Raw genomic sequence first — 18,998 nt, 5'->3', positions numbered from 1 at the left:
ATCAAGGCTGCTCAACTGATTTTGTCCATCTCTACTGAAACCCACATATATACAAATACATACATGTGGTGTGTTACCCATCTGCAAGCACACACACATACAAACACACAAGCATAAGAGGTGATTCGTTTAAGCTGCCACCTGAGGATTTAAATCAGACACAGATATTTTCTGTGTTAACTGAACCTACCAACACTGCTTATGTTTTGAATGCTATTGATGGTATTAGTAGGAAAGGAAAAAGTCTTCATTTACACTCTACATTTACACCTGACCTAATATAGCGCATTATAAGTCTACTGAGAAATGAGAGGCAGTACAAAGCCTCCTCTGAAAAGAAATAAAGCAGGAGGAGCTCAAGATGGTAGAACAGGAGGATACAGAGCTCACTGCACCTGCACCTCCTTGCCCCATGAACACATCAAAAATACATTTACATGAGGAGCAGTGCTCACTGGAAACGGACTGAAGACTGACAGAAAGACTCTTATGCAACCAAGGCTGTAAGAAAGATCCACATGGAGTTGGATAGGAAGGGAAGAGAAATAATCATGTTGGGACCTGCTCTTCTAGGAGGAGACACAGCAGAGGAGTGTGATTAAGAAGGTGGAGATCATCCCTGGGGAGTGGGTGGTTGGAACCACATACTGGATGCCCCTGCCCTGGGATCCAACAGTGGGAGGACATGTCCCCTGAGCTGGTTTGAAAACCAGTGGGACTGGCAAGAGGGCTGAAAGAAATTTAGACTCTGCTCATGAAGAGCACATACATTTTTTTTGCTTACTCTCAAAACAACACAGAGAAAGCAGACTGAAACTGCCCAAGACTCTGGCCAGTTTCCCACAACTGCCTCAGCACGTGCCCCAGCCTGAGCCAAGCACTCTTTCTTAGCTCCTGTTTCTCTTCCATGCAGCTCCACACTAGGGCAAACACTGCTGCAGCCAAGGAGGAAGCACAGTTTTAGATTCAGCTGGTTCAGACCCCGCATGGCACCTGTATGGGGCAAGGGCAGCCACTACCAGTGTGCACAGGGGCAGCATATCGGGAGAAGTCTGGAGCTCTGACTAGTGGCAGGATCACCCCCAGAACACGCCCCCACCCACACTAAATGCCCTCTCCAGCCACTCTTACTCTGAGATGCAAATCCCCACTGGAACGAGGAGACTGCATAGTTGTGGAGGATGGAGCCGGCTTGGGCCTGAACCCCACGGCTTCTGCTCCAATACCTTGGGACATACCACTGCCCCTGATACAGAGGAGAATCCCCTGCTCACAGCTGGCTCTGGCTCTAGCTCCTCCATCACCAGCCCCAACCCCTAGAAGTTGATAGTTGCCACAGATTCTGAGGAAAGACATGACCTGTGTTCATGTGAATCAGCTCTCCCACGAAAGCCATGGGGAACATGTAGACTGTATAGGGATGCTCCCACACAAGGACACACATTTCAAGACCAAGACAGGTAACTTTCACCTAATTTCACAGAGGCAAAATGAGAAGACAGAGGATTTTATTTCAAACAAAGAAAAAGCCTAGAAAACCAACAAATGAAACAGAGGTAAACTATCTACCAGATAAAGAGTTCAAAGCATTAGTGATAAGAATGCTACCTGAACTAGGGAAAAGAATAGATGAACTAGAAAAATGGGGTGGGAGGGAAGCAGTCAGAACTTAATACAAAACTGAAATGAAAAGCACTAGAAATAATTAACTCTAGGCTAAGTGATACAGATGAATGCATAAGTGATCTGGAAGATAGAATAATGGAAAACATTCAATCAGAACAGCAAAAAGAAAAACAAATTTAAAAAATGAGAACTGTTTAAGCAACCTTTAGAAGAACATCAAGCATACTAACATTCACATTACAGGGGAAGGAGAACACAGAAAGAAAGGGGTCCAAAATGTATTTGATGAAATTATGACTGAAAACTTCTTGAATCTGAAGTAGGAAACAGGCAGCACAGAGGGCCCCAAACAAGAAGAATCCAAAGAAAACCACACCAAGACATGTCATAATTAAAATGGTAAAAGTTAAAGATAAAGAATTCTAAAGGCAGCAAGAGAAAAACAGTCACATACAAGGTACCTCCCATTAGGTTATCAATGGATTTTTCTGCAGCAACTCTGCAGACCAAAAGGGAATGGAATGATTAAATAAAAGTGCTGAAAGGGAAAAACCTATGACTTAGGTTATTCTACCCAGCAAAATTATCACTCACAACTGAAGGAGAGAGAAAGAATATCTTAGACAAGCAAAAACTAAAAGAGTACTTTTAGTTTAGCAGTACTAAATCAGTCATAAAAGCAATGTTATAGGGTTTTCTCTAAGTGGAAGAGAAAAGGCTACAACAAGAAGTAAGAATCTATACAAAAGGAAAAATCCCACTAGTAAAGGCAAATATATAGTAAAGACTGAGGATCAACCACTGAAATAAGCTGGTACAAAGATTAAGAGACAAAAAATGCAAAATCAGCTATAACTATAATAATCACTTAAGGAATGTAAATGAAGATGTAAAACCATTTTCACATCAAAAACACAAAATGTGGGGGAGGAGAGAAAATGTAGGTCAGTTAGAATGTGTTTGAACTTAAATGACTACCAGTTAAAAACAAGTAGAAATAGTTATAGGTCAACATATACTAACGCCAAGGGAACCACAAATCGAAAACCTACAATAGATACATAAAAACTAGAGAGAAAGAACACAAGCCTACCACTAAATAAAACCATCAAACCACAAGAGAACAGACTAAAAGAACAGAAAGAAACAACAAAAACAGTAAGAAAACAAGTAAATAAAGTGATAATAAGTACATATCTATCCATAATCACTTTAAATGCCAATAGGCTAAGTGCTTCAATCAAAAGTCATAGAAAGGTGACAGATTGGATAAAAAAACAAGATCCAGCCATGTGTTGCTTACAAGATTAAGGTGTTCACTTTAATGCTAAATATACACACACATTAAAAATGAAGGGATGGAAAAAGATGTTTCATGCAAAAGAAAATGACAAGCGGGGGTAGGCATACCCATATCAGACAAAACAGACTTTAAAACAAAGTCTATAACAAAAGACAAGGAAGGGCATTATATAATGATAAAGGGATCAACAGAAGGGGACATAACATTTGGTAATAACTAACACTGGATCATCTAAATATATAAAGCAAATACCAAACAAAATTAAGAGAGAAATTGACAATGACACAATAATAGTAGGCGAATTCATACTCCACTTACATCAGTGGACAGATCATCCAGATGGAAATCAATATGGAAACAAGTCTTAAATGGCACATTAGACCAATTGAACTTAATAAATATCTACAGGACACTTCATCAAAAAACAGCAGAATACACATTATTTTCAAGTGTACACAGAACATTTTCCAGGACAGATCACATGGTATGCTACAAAACAAGTTTTAGAAAATTTCAGAGGATAGATACTATATCACACATTTTTTTCCAACCAAGTATGACTAGAAATTAATTGCAGGAAGAAAAAATGGGAAAAAATACAAACACATGGAGACTAAACAACATGCTACTAAAAAACCACTGGGCTAATGGAGAAATAAAAACAAAATTAGGAAATACTTCAAGACAAATGAAAATAAAAACACAACTTCTCAAAATCTATGGAATGCAGCAGAAGCAGTTTTAAGAGGGAAAATACATGCTTACCTCAAGAAACAAGAAAAATCTCAAAAAAAAAAACCTAACCTACAACTGAACAGAATTAGAAAGAGAAGAACAAACAAAGCCCAAAGTCAGAAGAAAGAAGAAAATGATAAAGACCATAGAGGAAATGAATAAAATAGGGACCAAAAAAAAAAAAAAAAAAAAAAAACAAGATCAATGAAATCAAAAGTTGGTTTTTTGAAATGATAAACAAAATTGATAGGCTTTATCCAGGTTTATGAAGAAAAATAGAGAGGATTTAAATAAAATAAGAAATTAAAGAGGATAAATAACAACTGATATCACAGATATAAAAAATCATAAGAGAATACTATTAATAGTTATATGCCAACAAATTGGACAACCTAGAAGAAATGAATAAATTTCTAGAAACAGAAACTCTTCAAAGACTGCATCAGGAAGAAACAGACAATCTGAAGAGACCAATCACTAGTAGTGAAACTGAATTAGTAATTTTTTAAAAACTGCCAACAAACAAATGTCTAGGATTGACAGCTCACTGGAGAATTCTACCAAACGTATAAAAAAGCTAAGAACTATCCTTTTCAAACTATGTCAAGAAACTGAAAAGGAGAGAACACTCCCAAATTAATTCTATGAGGTCACCATTACCCTGATATCAAAACCAGGCAAAGCTACAATAATCAAAACAGTATGATATGGGCACAAAAACAGACATAGATCAATGGAACAGAATAGAAACCCCAGAAATAGACCCATGTACATATGGTCAATTAATACATGACAAAGGAGGCAAGAACATACAGTGGAGGAAAGACAATCTCTTCAATAAGTGATGCTGGGAAAACTGGACAGCTACATGTAAAAGAATGAAATTAGAACATTTTCTAACACCATATTAAAAAAAAAAAAAACTCAAAATGGATCAAAGACCTAAATGTAGATCAGAAATCATAAAATTCTTAGAAGGAAACATAGGTGGAACACTCTGACATAAATTGTGGCAATATTTTTTTGGATCTGTCTCCTAAAGCAAAAGAAACAAAAGCAAATATAAACAGATGGGACCAAATGAAACTTAAAAAATTTTTGCACAACAAAGGAAATCACTGACAAAATGAAAAAACAACTTACTGAATATGCAAATATATAAATATCTCACATGACTCAACAACAACAAAAGAAACAATCCATTTAAAAATGGGCAGAAGACCTGAAGAGACACTTTCCAAAGAAGACATACAGATGGCCAACAGGCACATGAAAAGAGGCTCAACATCACTAACCAACAGAGAAATGCAAGTTAAAGCCACAATGAGATACTACCTTGCACCTGTCTGAATGGCTATCATCAGAAAGATGAATAATAAGTGTTGGCAAAGATATGGAGAAAAGGGAAACCTCCTACACTATTGGTGGGAATGTAAAATTGGTGCAGCCATTGTGAACAACAGTATGGAAGTTTCTCAAAAAACTAAAAATAAAACTACTGTATGACCCAGCAATTACACTCCTGGGTATATACCTGAAAAAAACAAAAACACTAATTTGAAATGATACATGCATCCCAATATTCATAGCAGTATTATTTACAACAGCCAAGATATGAAAGCAACCCAAGTGTCAATTAACAGATAAATGGATAAAGAAGATGTGATTTATATATACAGTGGAATATTACTCAGCCATAAAAAAGAATGAGATTCTACCACTTCCAATGATGTGGATGGACCTGGAGCGTATTGTGTTTAGTGAAATAAATCAGAAAGAGAGAGACAAATACTCTATGTTATCACTTATATGTGGAGTCTAAAATATAAAACAAAGAATACTGAAAAACAGAAACAAACTCACAGATATAGAGAACAAACTAGTGGTACCAGTGGGGAGGGGGGAGGGTGGAGAGGAAGATAGGGGTAGGGGATTGAGAGGTATAAACTACTATGTATAAAATAAATAAGCAACAAAGAAACATTGTACAGCACAGGGAATATAGACAATACTTTATAATAACTTTAAATGCAGTATAATATATAAAAATGTTTAATTACTATGTGGTACACCTGAAACTAACGTAAAATTATATGTCAACTATACTTCAATTAAAAAATAAAAATAGAAAAAACAAATGAAGCAGCTTAAACTCTTCATTTCTATGCAACCTAACTTAAAAATAAGACAGTGGATTACAGACTATGCCTTCCTTCAATTCATCTGAACAATTTGAGTTGGACACCTTTTCTCTCTCAATCCAGATGTGCTCAATATCACAAATAGTCACTTTTTTGCCTCAGTCAGTGGAAAAGGGTCTTTTGGCTTAACTCCTACAGAGGAAAGAACTTGGTTTCAGGATATACAAATTCTGGATTTAAATTTCTCAACCTGATAGTAGGAAAAACAAAACAAGAAACTCCCCCCCCCCCCCAAATGCCCTTAACCTGTCTGGGTTTCAGTTGCCTCATGTGTGAAATGGAAATAAAACTACCTATTTTTTCCTGACCCATACACTTTCCTGTCTTCCCTTCAGGGCTATATTGTTTGACTCCTGTATCGCACTTCACCTGTGTTCCAGGACACTCGCGGGGCATTTGTATCTGCCGTTCTGATGGAGATGAGGATGGAAATAGGTGCGCTCTTTTCAAAGAAGAAGTCATATACCTCCAGCTCCACCTGTAAATGAACAGTTGCGTAAGAACCACACAGTGACAATTTACAGCCTAAAATACCATTATTTCTGGGGTATACACTACAGATGGAGGCAAAATGAATCCAGTTTTCTGCTGCTGTCTGATCTCATTTTTGACAATGAGACCTCACTTTTTCAGGCACTAGATCTTATTCCTTAGTTCATCAGTGGTTTTACATTTTCCTCTCCATAAAAGAATTTCTTAACTTGAAATAAGCAAATATGCTGGAGACATGTCCCTCCATCTGTTCAGGAGACTGTGTCAGTCCTGCATCAGACCACTCAAGCCTCTCTCAAAGGTATAGTGTCTACAGCAGGGATTCTCCACTGGGGGTGATTTCATGGGGGACTTTTGAGAATGTCTGGAGACCTTTTTGGTCTCAGAAATGGGTATGTGTATGGGGGTGTAACTGGCACCTAGTGGACAGAGGCCAGGGATGCTATTAGCATCCTACCATGACCAGGACAGCCCCTACAACAAAGAATTATCTGCTACAAAATGCCAACGGTGCTGCTTTTAAGAGATCCTGATCTAAAGGCACCCATCCCACTAGACATATTATTAAATACCTAGATTTTATTTACTCTCATGAAATCCATAACTGGTAAGTGGGGTTGTACGTTTTGAGCCTTATTATGTGCTACATATGTACTATTCCAGGTGCTGACAGGGGAGGATGAGGTATAATTCAAAAACGAAGGCACGCTGCCTACTTTTGAAGAATGTGTGGTCTGTTGGAGAGGATAAGAGATAAAGCAGAGAGTACTATGTCAGCAAATGCTACATAACAAAAGAAACAGATCCAAGGGTGCCAAGAAACAGATTAAAAATGAAACTATGCTGAGGTCGGGGACACCGTGTTGGAGGTGTAAGGGAAGTGCTTACGAGGCTGAGCAGTATGAAACAATATATTATGTTCTCATGAAGGAACTTTCTTCTAAAATAAATGTAGTGCCTAATAAAGTGAATTTGAATTTTCATGCTTAAGAGAATGGACTGCCTTGGTCTCACAGCCCAGGAAAGGATCAGCTAGCTTCAGGAGCTCTGGCCACTGCTCTGTTCTCTGAAGTCCCACCCCAGGCAGCTCCCAGCCTCCATAATCTCAACAATGCATAATCTCCACTGAGAAAATTGGAAGTTACCTTCTAACAAAACAAACAAAAGTCACACATTTGGACAGGTTCCGCTTTATGATTGCATCATACAATGCCAGGAAGTACACACACGAAGCAGCCAGAGCAGCCGTGCTTCATTTGTAAGCTTGAGGTAACACTGGAGAACTAATGAGAAATTACTTCATCATATGGAAGGAATGAGAGGTGAGGGCAGGGAAGAAAACAACAGCTGCCCTTGTCTATTATGAAGTGAAGAAAATAAAAGCAAAGGGTGAAGCCTGGCACTTACATACTGAAGTCTTTTGTCTACCCTTGAGGCTAAATGCTGAAAATGCCTAAACTAGATGGAGAGCAATCTGGTAACCCCAGGGACACTCATTTTCCTCAATAAACCTGCACTCAAGTCTGTACCAATCTCCTCATTTAAATTTTCCATCCTGTTTGAAGCAACTTGCTGGTAGGTTTTTAAGTTTGTGAAGGGTTGTTACATACAAGTCTGTAACCAGCTGTTCTCTACTCCCATTGGATACAAAACAAGAGGAGAGAGGCTGAAACAGCAGCAGGGGGAATTTAGACTAGACAGAGGACTTTCCTGACAGAAAGTGTTTGATAGTGAAATTAGATGACATTGTGGAATCTCCTATCCTGGGTTAGCACTATTAATTAAAAATTAAGAATCCAGGAAGGAGGTGCCAAGATGGTATAACAGAGAGACTCACAGCTCGCTCTCTCCCACAAATACACCAGGAATTACATCTACAGACCCACTGAACTGCACAGAACACCTACTGAACTCTGGCACAGTGTCTCTCACTTTGAAATACAGGAGGATTCTCACAAAATCCAATAAACAACAAGTTCATATCGTATAGCACAGGGAACTATATTAAATATCTTGTAGTAACTTATGGTGAAAAGAATATGAAAATGAATGTATGTATGTTCATGTATGACTGAAGCATTATGCTGTACACCAGAAATTGACACAACATTGTAAACTGACTATACTTCAATAAAAATATATGTATTAAAAAATTTTTTTAATTAAGAATCCAAGTAAAAAATCTCTCACAAACAGAAAAGTAATACAAAAGAATTTATTAATGAAAGAATTAAAAACAAAGTCATTTCTCACTTCAATGGTCTATGTAATGCAGGAAGGCTGTCAGGGCACCAGAGTTCTCAAACTGATGAACCTGGGGCCAAATGTGGCCCTCAGAAATATTTTGTAGCTGGCACAATATGTTTTAAAATTTTAATATGTCTTCTATATTTTAAAACGGAAACTTTTAAAAATTGACGGAAGGCTGATTCACAACATTATATTAGTTTCAGATATAGAGCATAATGATTCAGTATTTTTGCAGTCTATACTCCATCATTAGTTGTTTTTTTTTAAATTTGGGGGGAGTAATTAGGTTTATTTATTTATTTGTTTGTTAATGGAGGTCTGGGGATTGGACCCAGAAGCTATACCTTCTCCCTCCAACATAAGTTATTACAAGAAAGTAACTATGATTATACAGTATATCCTTGTTGCTTATCTACTTCATACATAGTAGTTTATATCTTTAATTGCATACCCCTAATTTGTCCATCTCCCCAACCTTCCATCCTTATCTGCTTTGGTAACCACAAGTTTGTTTTCTAGCTCTGTGTGTCTGTTTCTGTTTTTCATATATATTCATTTGAATTATAAAAATTGAAACATTTTTACCAAAAAAAATGATAGACTTCCAACTTTTCTTGACTAACGAAAGCTATAGCAATGCTGGATCCATCAGCATTCGCACATGCAGCCGTCGCTGGAGCTGAGTTGCAGCTGCATCCTAAATTGCCAGCTCCTTCTTCAGTTCCTCACCATCTCCTTCCAGGAGGCTTCACTCATTTGCATCACCTGCCTGGTTCCTCTGGGCGTTTGGGTTTGCATCCTGATTTACAGTGATTGATTCTCTTCCGAGGTAATCAATGTGCAGGCTAAGGTGAAGGCTAAGGGAAGTGGCCTTGTCAATAACTCGTAATACCAACTAGGCGAGCAGCTTTGTCTCTCTTCCTCTTACCTCATAATGTCTCCTCTCAGAATGGCTGCTGTTTGGTGGCTGATAGGCGATCTGCATGTCACTTAGATCTTTCCAGGTGAATGAGGACACCGGTCTGGTGTGATCCCACAGGTGAGTCACATAGCCCTGGAGCGGGGCTTTCGTAATGTTGAACACCAGCAAGGGTTTGGGGGTCTCATCCTTCTCACAGTCCAGAACTGACGTAGTCAAAGAGGTCAGGATGAACTGATCCACTTCCAGAATAAACATGGCCATGAATGCCGCCCTCGGACTCTGATTAGGAATGCCAGCTCTGATATAGACAGGCAACCACGCGCTCTCTGACTTTTAAAGAAGAAAGAAAAGATGAAGGGGAAACAATAAAAATGAAGCCATAACACAAGGGTTAATGGTATGATATTTAACACAAAGTCACAGCCTAGAGTGGCATCCAGCAGTGACCTGAAACCAGGCTGCACATTAGAATCATTTGGAGAGTTTTTATCACATACTGATGTCCAAGCTCCATTTCCAGAAGTTCTAATTTAATTTTTCTACAGAGCGGACTACAAAACTGGTATTTTTAAAGCTCCCTGGTGACTCTAATTTGTCTAAAGACAAATAGGTGATTTGCTGAGAAGGGGGACCCACTTTGGCATGAGAAGAAACTGTACTTTTGACTCTGTGTCCAACGCTTATGATTTATGTGACTTTAGACAAATTATTTAACTTCTAAATCTTGATTTCCACCATCTGTGAAATGAAAGTACCAGACCCCCAGGTGTTGAGTGTGGATTAAACGAGGTAGCCAAAGTAAAGCACTATCAGTGTCTGGCACACACCACCAACCTCCTCCGGCCACACGCCCATCCACTTCCTGTCATGTGGTTTCAAAGGTGATGATGGCAGGATGAAGGAAAATGTCATTATAATTCAGTACTTAGGTAACTGCAGGATGGCTGCTCAGTTGTCCAGTTAGTTAAGACCCTGGGCCTCCAAGTGAGGAGTAGGTGACTGAAATTATAAATTTCTTGCAGCATGGGATCTGAGGTCTCAACAAGGGCTAGCAGCAGGAAGAGTCCTCATAGGAGAGACTGGCTCTCACAGAATTTGATGGTTCCATTGTTGAAAGAACCAGGCTTAATGATCATTAGGTCAGGGCCACATTAGTTCAGTACTGCTGAACACCAGAACTGAACTAGGAGTTGCAATCTGTATGTAACAGAATATTAAAAATGGAGTTCTTCCTGGCTCAATCTCAACTAAAGTTCCAATAAAAGGGTTAACAGACTTCAAAGTAAACGTGAGACAGACACAATAGGAAGATTTACAAAGCAAGTTGTCTGGAACCAGTTCCAGACTCCAGAACCCTCTCCCCACTATAAGGATATAAGAGTTGTGAGAGGTTAAGAGAAAGAGATTTATTTGGAGAGAAAAGTGCTGTGTTGTGCTGAATAACCCCCTGGACTGCAACACCACACACCTCTATGAGGAGGAAGGGTGGGGCAATGCTGCATCCCTTGTCCCAGGTGTCAGGAGAGAAGTCTCCCTCGCACCAGCCTTACAGTGTGTCCTTTACAGGTGGAGCACACAGAGGGCTGATGCTGGGCTCACACCTGAGGAAGCTAAGTGGGCAGAGGCAGGAGAATAATAATATCTGTGCTGGGATCAGTCCAGAGTCCTTGTTTGTGGCAGGAAGGAATATACGAGTGTTCTCAGATAGGGAGCACATGGGACAGAGGGTTGGTCTGGGGTCATCCTGGACCCTGACCTCTAGGGTGCATCTGTGAGAAGGCAAAGAATCCTAGCAGCAAGAAGCTGGAGGTAGACTTCATATACTAGGAGCTGCAGGAAGAACTGCAACTGACCAATCAGGCTAGAAATGCATTCTTCCAAGATGAGGGGGCTCCCCAGTGGGGGGGGGGGGTCTCCAGAGGAACCATGAACTTGCCCCAGAAACTAAGAAGCAGCTTGAAACATCTGCCAGATTTGGAGAGCATGAAGTCATACTCCATCAGTGCTTGGTCAGATAAGACCTCTTTCCAGCTTTCCTCCAAGACCACTGCCCCCAGCCTGGAAGTTCAGAAGCCAGCCAGCAATGCTCAGAAGAAGAGTGCAAGAGAGAAACAGAAGACGACAACCCTCCCCTCCTCCTTGCATGGTTTATAAAGGCAAATGGGTGGTTTGCTGAGAGAGCCCAGAGTGTAGAGTAGCTATTCTTCACGTGCCACTGAAAAACGTTTGAAGATTTACAATTTAAAACCTTAAGGATGAGGAAATCACAGTATAAAAAGACTGATGCTTTATAATAAGACCAATCAAAACTAGAGTTAAGCCTAAATGAGTGCTATTTTAAATATATTAACAGCATGGATACAAATGTCAAAAGAGCTTTCCTGAAATAAAAGATGATGTAAGTAATAATAAGGTATAACAACCATATGCTAGAACTGAAGCGGCAGATTATATAAACCAAGCCTGGGGTGGGCAGGTGCCCTGAGAAAGGATAAATGGATCAATCCTCATAATATATAGGAAGGAAGAGATCTTGCTTCATTTTTTTACTTTTAATATTAAAAAATAGGTTAAAGAATTTTTTTTAATTTAGAACTGAATTTTAAAGTGAGATAAAGAGTTTTCCAATAAGTAAAGACAAAGGCAAAGAAAATATAACCTATATTGCAAGACAATTTTTTTAATTAGCAAGAAAGCAGAAAACAAGATGATAGAAAAAACCCCACATATCCATTATCACAAAAATATAGCTTATACTCCCTTGATCAAGACAAATATTCTGAAATTAAATACCTAATTATACGTGCCTTATATAAGAACAGGCATTTAAAATTATTTACAAATATTAAAAGTAAAAGGATGATGCAAAGTTACCATGTAAGGTTTGCAGATATAACCATATGAATTTCAAAGAGAGAATTCAAGGCAAGAAGCATTAAAAAGGACAGTGTGTGCAGTTAACAGTGATGAAATATACAAGACAATGATTCTCATAAGCATCACTATGTTTAATATTATCCTAGCCAAACCAATGGGAAATAGAACAGGAAAAAAATGAGAAATAATTACTGAAAAAGAAAGGGAACATTATTATCATTAGTGAAAGAGGTAGTTACAGTCTTAAAAAGCCCAAAGAATTGAAATTTTTTAGAATAATTAAATTTGATAAAGAAGCCAGCAAAAGAAAATTAGACCATAAAATAGCTTTCCTATTAGTCATTAGTAACCAATGAGAAGATATAATGGAGGAAAAGAAGACTATATATAATAATTTCAAAAAACAAACTGACCAATCGGTCCAGCCTAGGACTGGACTTAGTAAGCGTGCGAAACTTACGTGAAGAAAACTGCAAACTTTACAGAAATATAGCAAAGAAAATTTTTGCCTTCAAGAAGAGATAACTTTTGCCTGGATGAGAAGACTCAGTATGGTAAGTATTCCAATACTCCAGTTCTTCCCAAAATAATTTATAGTTTAAATCCAATCCTGATAAAAATACTTTAGGGCTTTTTTTTAACTAACATAGATGACTTATTTATCTGGACCTAAGAATAGGTGAGAATGGATAAGAAAATTTTAAAGAGAAGCGATGAGGAAGAACTCACCTGTAAAATATTCATCTATTTTAGAACGTTTATATTTAGAATAATACGGTGCTGGCACAAGAATATGTAGGCAAATCTTAGGAACAAAAGAGCTAGCCTCAAAATGAAGAGATCAAGAGGAAGAAAGGGCAGGAAAAGTTAAAAGAGATTGGAAGACGGAGGTGGCCTTGACGACTCACTCCTCCATCTCAGAGTCTGGAAGGGTGAAAATGACATAATCTGCTAAAACCATCAAAGCAGGACTGAGGTCTCCCTCTCTCCCAGTCTCCCGTGGCCTTGCAGAGTGTGTGTGTGGATCCCCTCTAACAGATGAAAAGAGGTTCTAATAAAAAAGGAGTAGGTGGAATATCAAGAGAAGGTGTGACAAAAGAAGAAGTGACAAGCTGAAGAGTATTGAGGGGAAAGGGAGAAGGTTAGCATGTAACCCTGGTCCTTTCTAAGATGCTTTAGTGATGGTAGAGCTAGAAAGGGAAGTTATAAGCCAATATTATAGGTGAAGGCTACTGCTTTGAGTACTTACTGACAGAATAAGCCTGCATTTCCCATCAGTCACAGGCTGTTCCTCCCACAACTGCACAGGAACTCTCCTCGGTATGGAAGCCAGCATGCACAGCCCATGAACTAGTTCTCTTGCTGTGGATCAGCTGGGGACACAGACGCATAACCCCACGAACTCTACCTTGTATACGGTTTTACTCCTGCGGTCTGTGAGGTCCAGTCGGACGGAGATATAATCAATGTCGGGAGAAGGGGGATTCAGATGTTGATATCGAAGCCCCATCCGCAGGAACTCCTCGCAGCTCATCGTGAGACTTCCTACTGTCTTCAGTCCCAGGGTACACCTGCCGCCTGGACACTTCAGTTCTGTTCCCAGCTCTAGAATGAACAGCAATGAATTAAAATCATCACTCATACACAGTGATTGTAAAATTTGAAAACCAACCCTCCCTCCCACGGATACCTATGCCTTCCCACCGCCCTGAGAATACTCATGTGTAACCTCCAATCATTCACTGCACGGGTTGTCATCACTCTGAAAACCTGTCATTTTCTTTACTAAAAAGAATAGTCAGCCATTTGTCCCATCAGTTCCTTGTCCACCAGAAGTTACCGAGAGAAAAAAAAACAGATGAATTTTCTGGTGCTTGAACATCTCTGATAGAGGCTTACTGTAGCCTTCCACAGTCTGGCCCTGGTCTTCCTTTATAGAGTCCGATTCCATGGCACCATCACGCAGTCTCTGCTAAAATATTCTACCCGCTGAAATTTACTCTCCATTGTGCTTGTCACACACTGGAATCCTGCATACCTTTCCAGGTCCACTTAACCCTTTTACTAAACCCTTCTTGAAATATTCACTGACCATCTGAATCAACCTGCCCTCTTCCCCTGAAAACTAATCATCCCGCCAGTACAGTCTTCATGTCTCTGCCCGATTGCACTTTTCACTCTTGCACAGCATGTGAAGCTCATAGGCCACTCATCTTTCTAGTGGCCTTTCCCACATTTCCCTGAGGTACAAGGTGGGTATTCTATGTCTTACCCAGAAGGCTGCAAAGACTGAGATGAAGACAGTGAGATGGCTGATGTGCAAGTGTCTAGCTATAAATTGCAGTCCAAATTCAAGGTGTTACTATGACTGTGATTTTTCCTTGTATTTCTTGGACTTCCCAGCGTCTAGAACACTAGTATGCATAGAAGACGTGCCCAAAATGTAATGATTAAATGAATAACAGAAGGAGTATTATCCATCAGCTTTTCCTGATCTAAACCACGGCTGCTACCCACAGCTGTACCTCCAACCTGCTCATAAATAATATTTACTCAATTCGCCAACTACCCTTGCTACCACTGCCAGTGCCACCTACTATTAACAATAACAGCTGCCATTTATTGAGCACCCGCTAAGAGCCAGGCACTGTGTTATGCATTTTGTGTGCATGTGGTCTCACGTATTCCCATCCTTACATAACCCTATGGAACCGCCACTATCCTTGTCCATTTTACAGAGGCTTAGACAGATTAAGTAACTCGCCTAAAATAAACACGGGAAATAAACAGCAGAGGCCATTTTCAAGCCCAAGTTTTTCTGATTCCGAAGTCTCCACTCTTAACCACTGACTTACACTTTTTCTACCAGCTACAAATGACAAGTAAAACTCTGTCATGGAAGAAGAGGACCATTTACAGATCTGTCAGTTTTAGTAACATCCAGGTAAGTATTAAAAGATATCCTACGAGACTCGGGGAAAAAACTGTGTGGCTGATCTCCGCGAGGTTCTTCCGGCTGAGGCTCCACCAGAACCACCTGGCCATGGGCTGGCAGCCGAGTGCCCACAGGGTCCAGGCTGACTGTACACTCCAGGCTAGCCGTCCTGTCATAATCGAATCTGAGCAGGTTCTTATCAATGGCTCGGGACAGGCCATAGAATTCAGACACCTCCAGGGCACTGTCACTCATACGGATGATGTTACAGTCTGGTTCCAGGAGATAAACCCGCAGGTTAAAGGTTTCCACGAAGGTGTCTGTCTCAGTAAATCTGTGGAGGGAACAGAGCAAAGGCGATAGTGTGGGTCCTCAGGTACTTGTGATAAGTGTCCTTACGTGGCTTGAAATTTAAAGATGGGCTTTCACGAAGCCTGTCTATTATGTAGAGTTTGGATTCTATTTTATCCTCTACTCCCAACATCTCTATTCTTTTCCCTTCACCTTATCTGGGTGTCAACATCTTTTTCTCTGTTCCCTCTCCAATGACCCTTCTTTCAACACCTCATCTCAAATATATCATCAATTCTAGTATTGAATGACTGCTGTGAGCCCAGAGTCTCACCTCGAGCATGTGCGGAATTTAACAGTATCCAGCATGTGTAATTTATGGATTGACTTTTAATTCAGGAGTGAAGGGGTGAGGCATGCATCAATAATGCAGCTCCTAACTACGTGTCAGTCATATGGATGTGCTTTCATTATGGCCCAGGCAGGTGGTAAACTCTTTACAAAGAGTATCTCATTTAATTATCACAGGGATCTATGATGGGCGAAGTTCATCCCATTTTACAGATGAGGAAACCGAGGCATAGAGACGTCAAGCAGCTTGCCAAAGGGGCTGGAGATGAAGGAAGACGGGAATAAGCATGCCCCCTGATTTTCTGCCTCCAGCTCCTCTGAATAATCTATTTGAAATCTTCAAGACCCAGAAGACTGACAGGTCCTCTAACTCTGCCCTGTGTGCTCCTCCCTTTATAAACTCCAGGAAGAAGTGGGAACAGCCAGAACTCACCAGCTTTTCAGTCCTTCCAGGCAAGCTTTCTGAAGCTAATTTATTTTTTAACTTTAAAGTAGTAGGACGATCAAATGCCCGTACGTATGCTGACTGCATCACTTCCTAGGGAATCCTTCGGCACCATCCCATTTTGTAAGTGAGCATGTGGTTCATGCCTGTCTTTCCACACTTGTGGTTCTGCATCACAATTATCTACCCATCTTTTGAATCAGACTGTGAGCACCAAGAGTCTATATATCCTTATCTTTGTGTTTCCTATGCCCAGCATGGGACTGATCTATAGTAGGTGATCGTAAGTGTATATAGGATAATTCACTGTCTGCTACACAACTCTATGTTACTATTAGCCTAGTGCTTATGGGAAATTCATGCTGAGGTATTTTAGCCAAATACTCGTAAAAGCAACAAAACCCAAGTGAAAAATCATATAAGGACTACTCTACTTACACTGAATTCTCAGCTGCTTCTATGAAGTAAGCAATATCATAACCATGAGCTTAATTTTAAATTAACTTTTTATTTCGATATAATTCACATACTCTAAAACTCATCTCTTTAAAGTTTACAATTCAGTGGTTCTTAGTATATTTACAAGGTTATGTAATCATCATGACTCTCTAATTCCAGTTCATTTCTATCATCCCTCCCCCCAAAAATCCACACCCATTAGCAGTTACTCCTCATTCACCCCTCCTCCAACTGCTGGCAACCACTGATTTATTTTCTGTCTTTACCGATTTGCCTTTTCTGGACATCTTACATAAATGAAATCATACAATATTTGCCCTTTTGTGACTTGCTAATTTCACTTAGCATAATGCTTTCAAGGTTCATCCATATTGTAGCATGTGTCACTACTTCATTCCTTTTTTACAGCTGAGTAATATTCCATTGTATAGATATACCACACTTGTTGGTGAATTCATCAGTTAGATTGTTTCCTCTTTTTGGCTATTATGAATATTGCTGCCATGAACATTTGTGTACAAACTTTTGTGTAAATATGTATTTCTATTTCTCTCATGTATATATCTAGGAATGAAACTGCTGGATCATGTGGTCACTTTGTTTTCTCTATAACTCAGTATTTAAAACTTTTTAAAATTTAATATGCTTAAAAACAGATCTTGCACTTCTTATAACTAAGGAGTTGATAATCAAAAAGAAGAATTTCATTCACTTTGAAACATACTTTCCTCCTAATTTTCATTAAGAATGTGCAGTTGCAATTTCCATTTTTTCATCATAACTCAGGGGTTGGGTCAACAGAGATACGTATATAAGAACTCCAGGAGGAAACAGGATAGGGTTAATAATTTACCATAGAAAAGCCTCAAGGAAGATGATATAAATACAAGGAACTGAAAGGTTGCTACAAGTCTTGCCTCACCCACTCAGGTCTCTAGTTTCTACTACTAATTACTTACTTGTTTGAAATCTAGTAACTCTCGTCATATTACCTATCCAAAGGAAAAGGACTACACAGAATGGTTATTTGGCAAAGAATGAGCAATGCTTCTGTGCTGCTTACCTGTAAAGTCTAAGCTTCACTGTGTCTTCATCAAGAATTGGGCAACCGTTGTGAGTATACTTTACTTCATTAGGAAGGAAATGGCAGTCAAAGACCTAGTTCACATGAAGAAATGGATACATATATGTGAGGAAATTGGTATACCTCAAAATTTTTCCAGCAGTAGTGTACTGGCTGGAGAAATTATGATCTGTTGGCAGTGTGTGTGTGTGTGTGTGTGTGTGCGCGTGTGTGTGTGTGTTTTAACCACCACCAACTCCACCCACCCCCATACCTGTCACCATCTTGTTTATATAGTTGTGTCTTGTTCTGCGAGGATCTAAATTATGAAAATTCAAGCAGATCAAACAGGTAAATTAAGCAGTGACTGTCTTTAAATAATTACCTTTTTACAATGTATAGTGCACTTAAAATAAGGTTCCATTTTTCAAAATGTTATTTCCCCACACCTTCAGGGGTTCATAGCAATTGGATTAGAGAGGTCTACCTGCGTGTATGCAGGAAAAGGCACGCATTACCCCACACGCAAACATGCTGTATTAGCTCTCTATGTATTTTTTTTCTTCTCCTTTTATTGTTTTCTTCTCCAAATGGTGTTTTTATATTCAAAGATGAGCCACTTACTATGGACACTCTTGTGGTGGATCAGAGCCAAACATGATCCACAGTTGTTTCTCATTTATTTGCAAAGACTGCTTTTTTTAGTTGTGTAATAGCAGAAATGACTGATGAGACAAACAGCAGTCTCAAGGCAATCTTCTCTATTCAGACAAAAGTATGATTACCTGTACCACCTCACTCAGAACTCTTAAGGAAATTGCTAACTGCTGTATTCTGGGAGCCACAATTTTTACAAGAATTTTTCCTTCCAACCACACCATGACCCTCATTCTGCCCAATCTGACTTGGAAGAGTTCTAAGAAATACCCCTGAGGTATTCACATATCATCACTGTTGAGTTCACAGTATTTAGCCAGTACCTTGTTGTAGCCTCAAACATTTACAGACATCATAAATGTCTCTGAGAAGACTTTCTGACTAGTACAAA

At 39.4% G+C, this 18,998-nt stretch overlaps 1 protein-coding gene across 12 annotated transcripts in view; it reads right to left on the bottom strand.

Annotated features, from left to right (window-relative positions):
• FREM1 (FRAS1 related extracellular matrix 1) overlaps window positions 1–18,998 on the bottom strand; it is a 148,837-nt gene that overhangs the window by 105,887 nt on the left and 23,952 nt on the right. For all 12 annotated transcript variants that reach the window (XR_010382638.1, XR_010382643.1, XR_010382639.1 and 9 more), the window contains 5 exons: window positions 17,951–18,045; window positions 15,374–15,675; window positions 13,815–14,011; window positions 9,536–9,859; window positions 6,235–6,343 (listed from right to left, as the gene is read on the bottom strand). Coding sequence is in view for 5 of the 12 variants with exons in the window: in XM_064490198.1 (XP_064346268.1) it covers window positions 6,235–6,343; window positions 9,536–9,859; window positions 13,815–14,011; window positions 15,374–15,675; window positions 17,951–18,045 (1,027 nt within the window). In the remaining 7 variants the exon portion in view is untranslated. The remainder of the gene's footprint in view (window positions 1–6,234; window positions 6,344–9,535; window positions 9,860–13,814; window positions 14,012–15,373; window positions 15,676–17,950; window positions 18,046–18,998) is intronic.

This window comes from Camelus dromedarius, chromosome 10, assembly GCF_036321535.1.
Source record: "Camelus dromedarius isolate mCamDro1 chromosome 10, mCamDro1.pat, whole genome shotgun sequence".
NCBI lineage: Eukaryota > Metazoa > Chordata > Mammalia > Artiodactyla > Camelidae > Camelus > Camelus dromedarius.
Note: the sequence above shows the minus strand (reverse complement) of the source record. Positions and strands in the feature narration are given on the sequence as shown.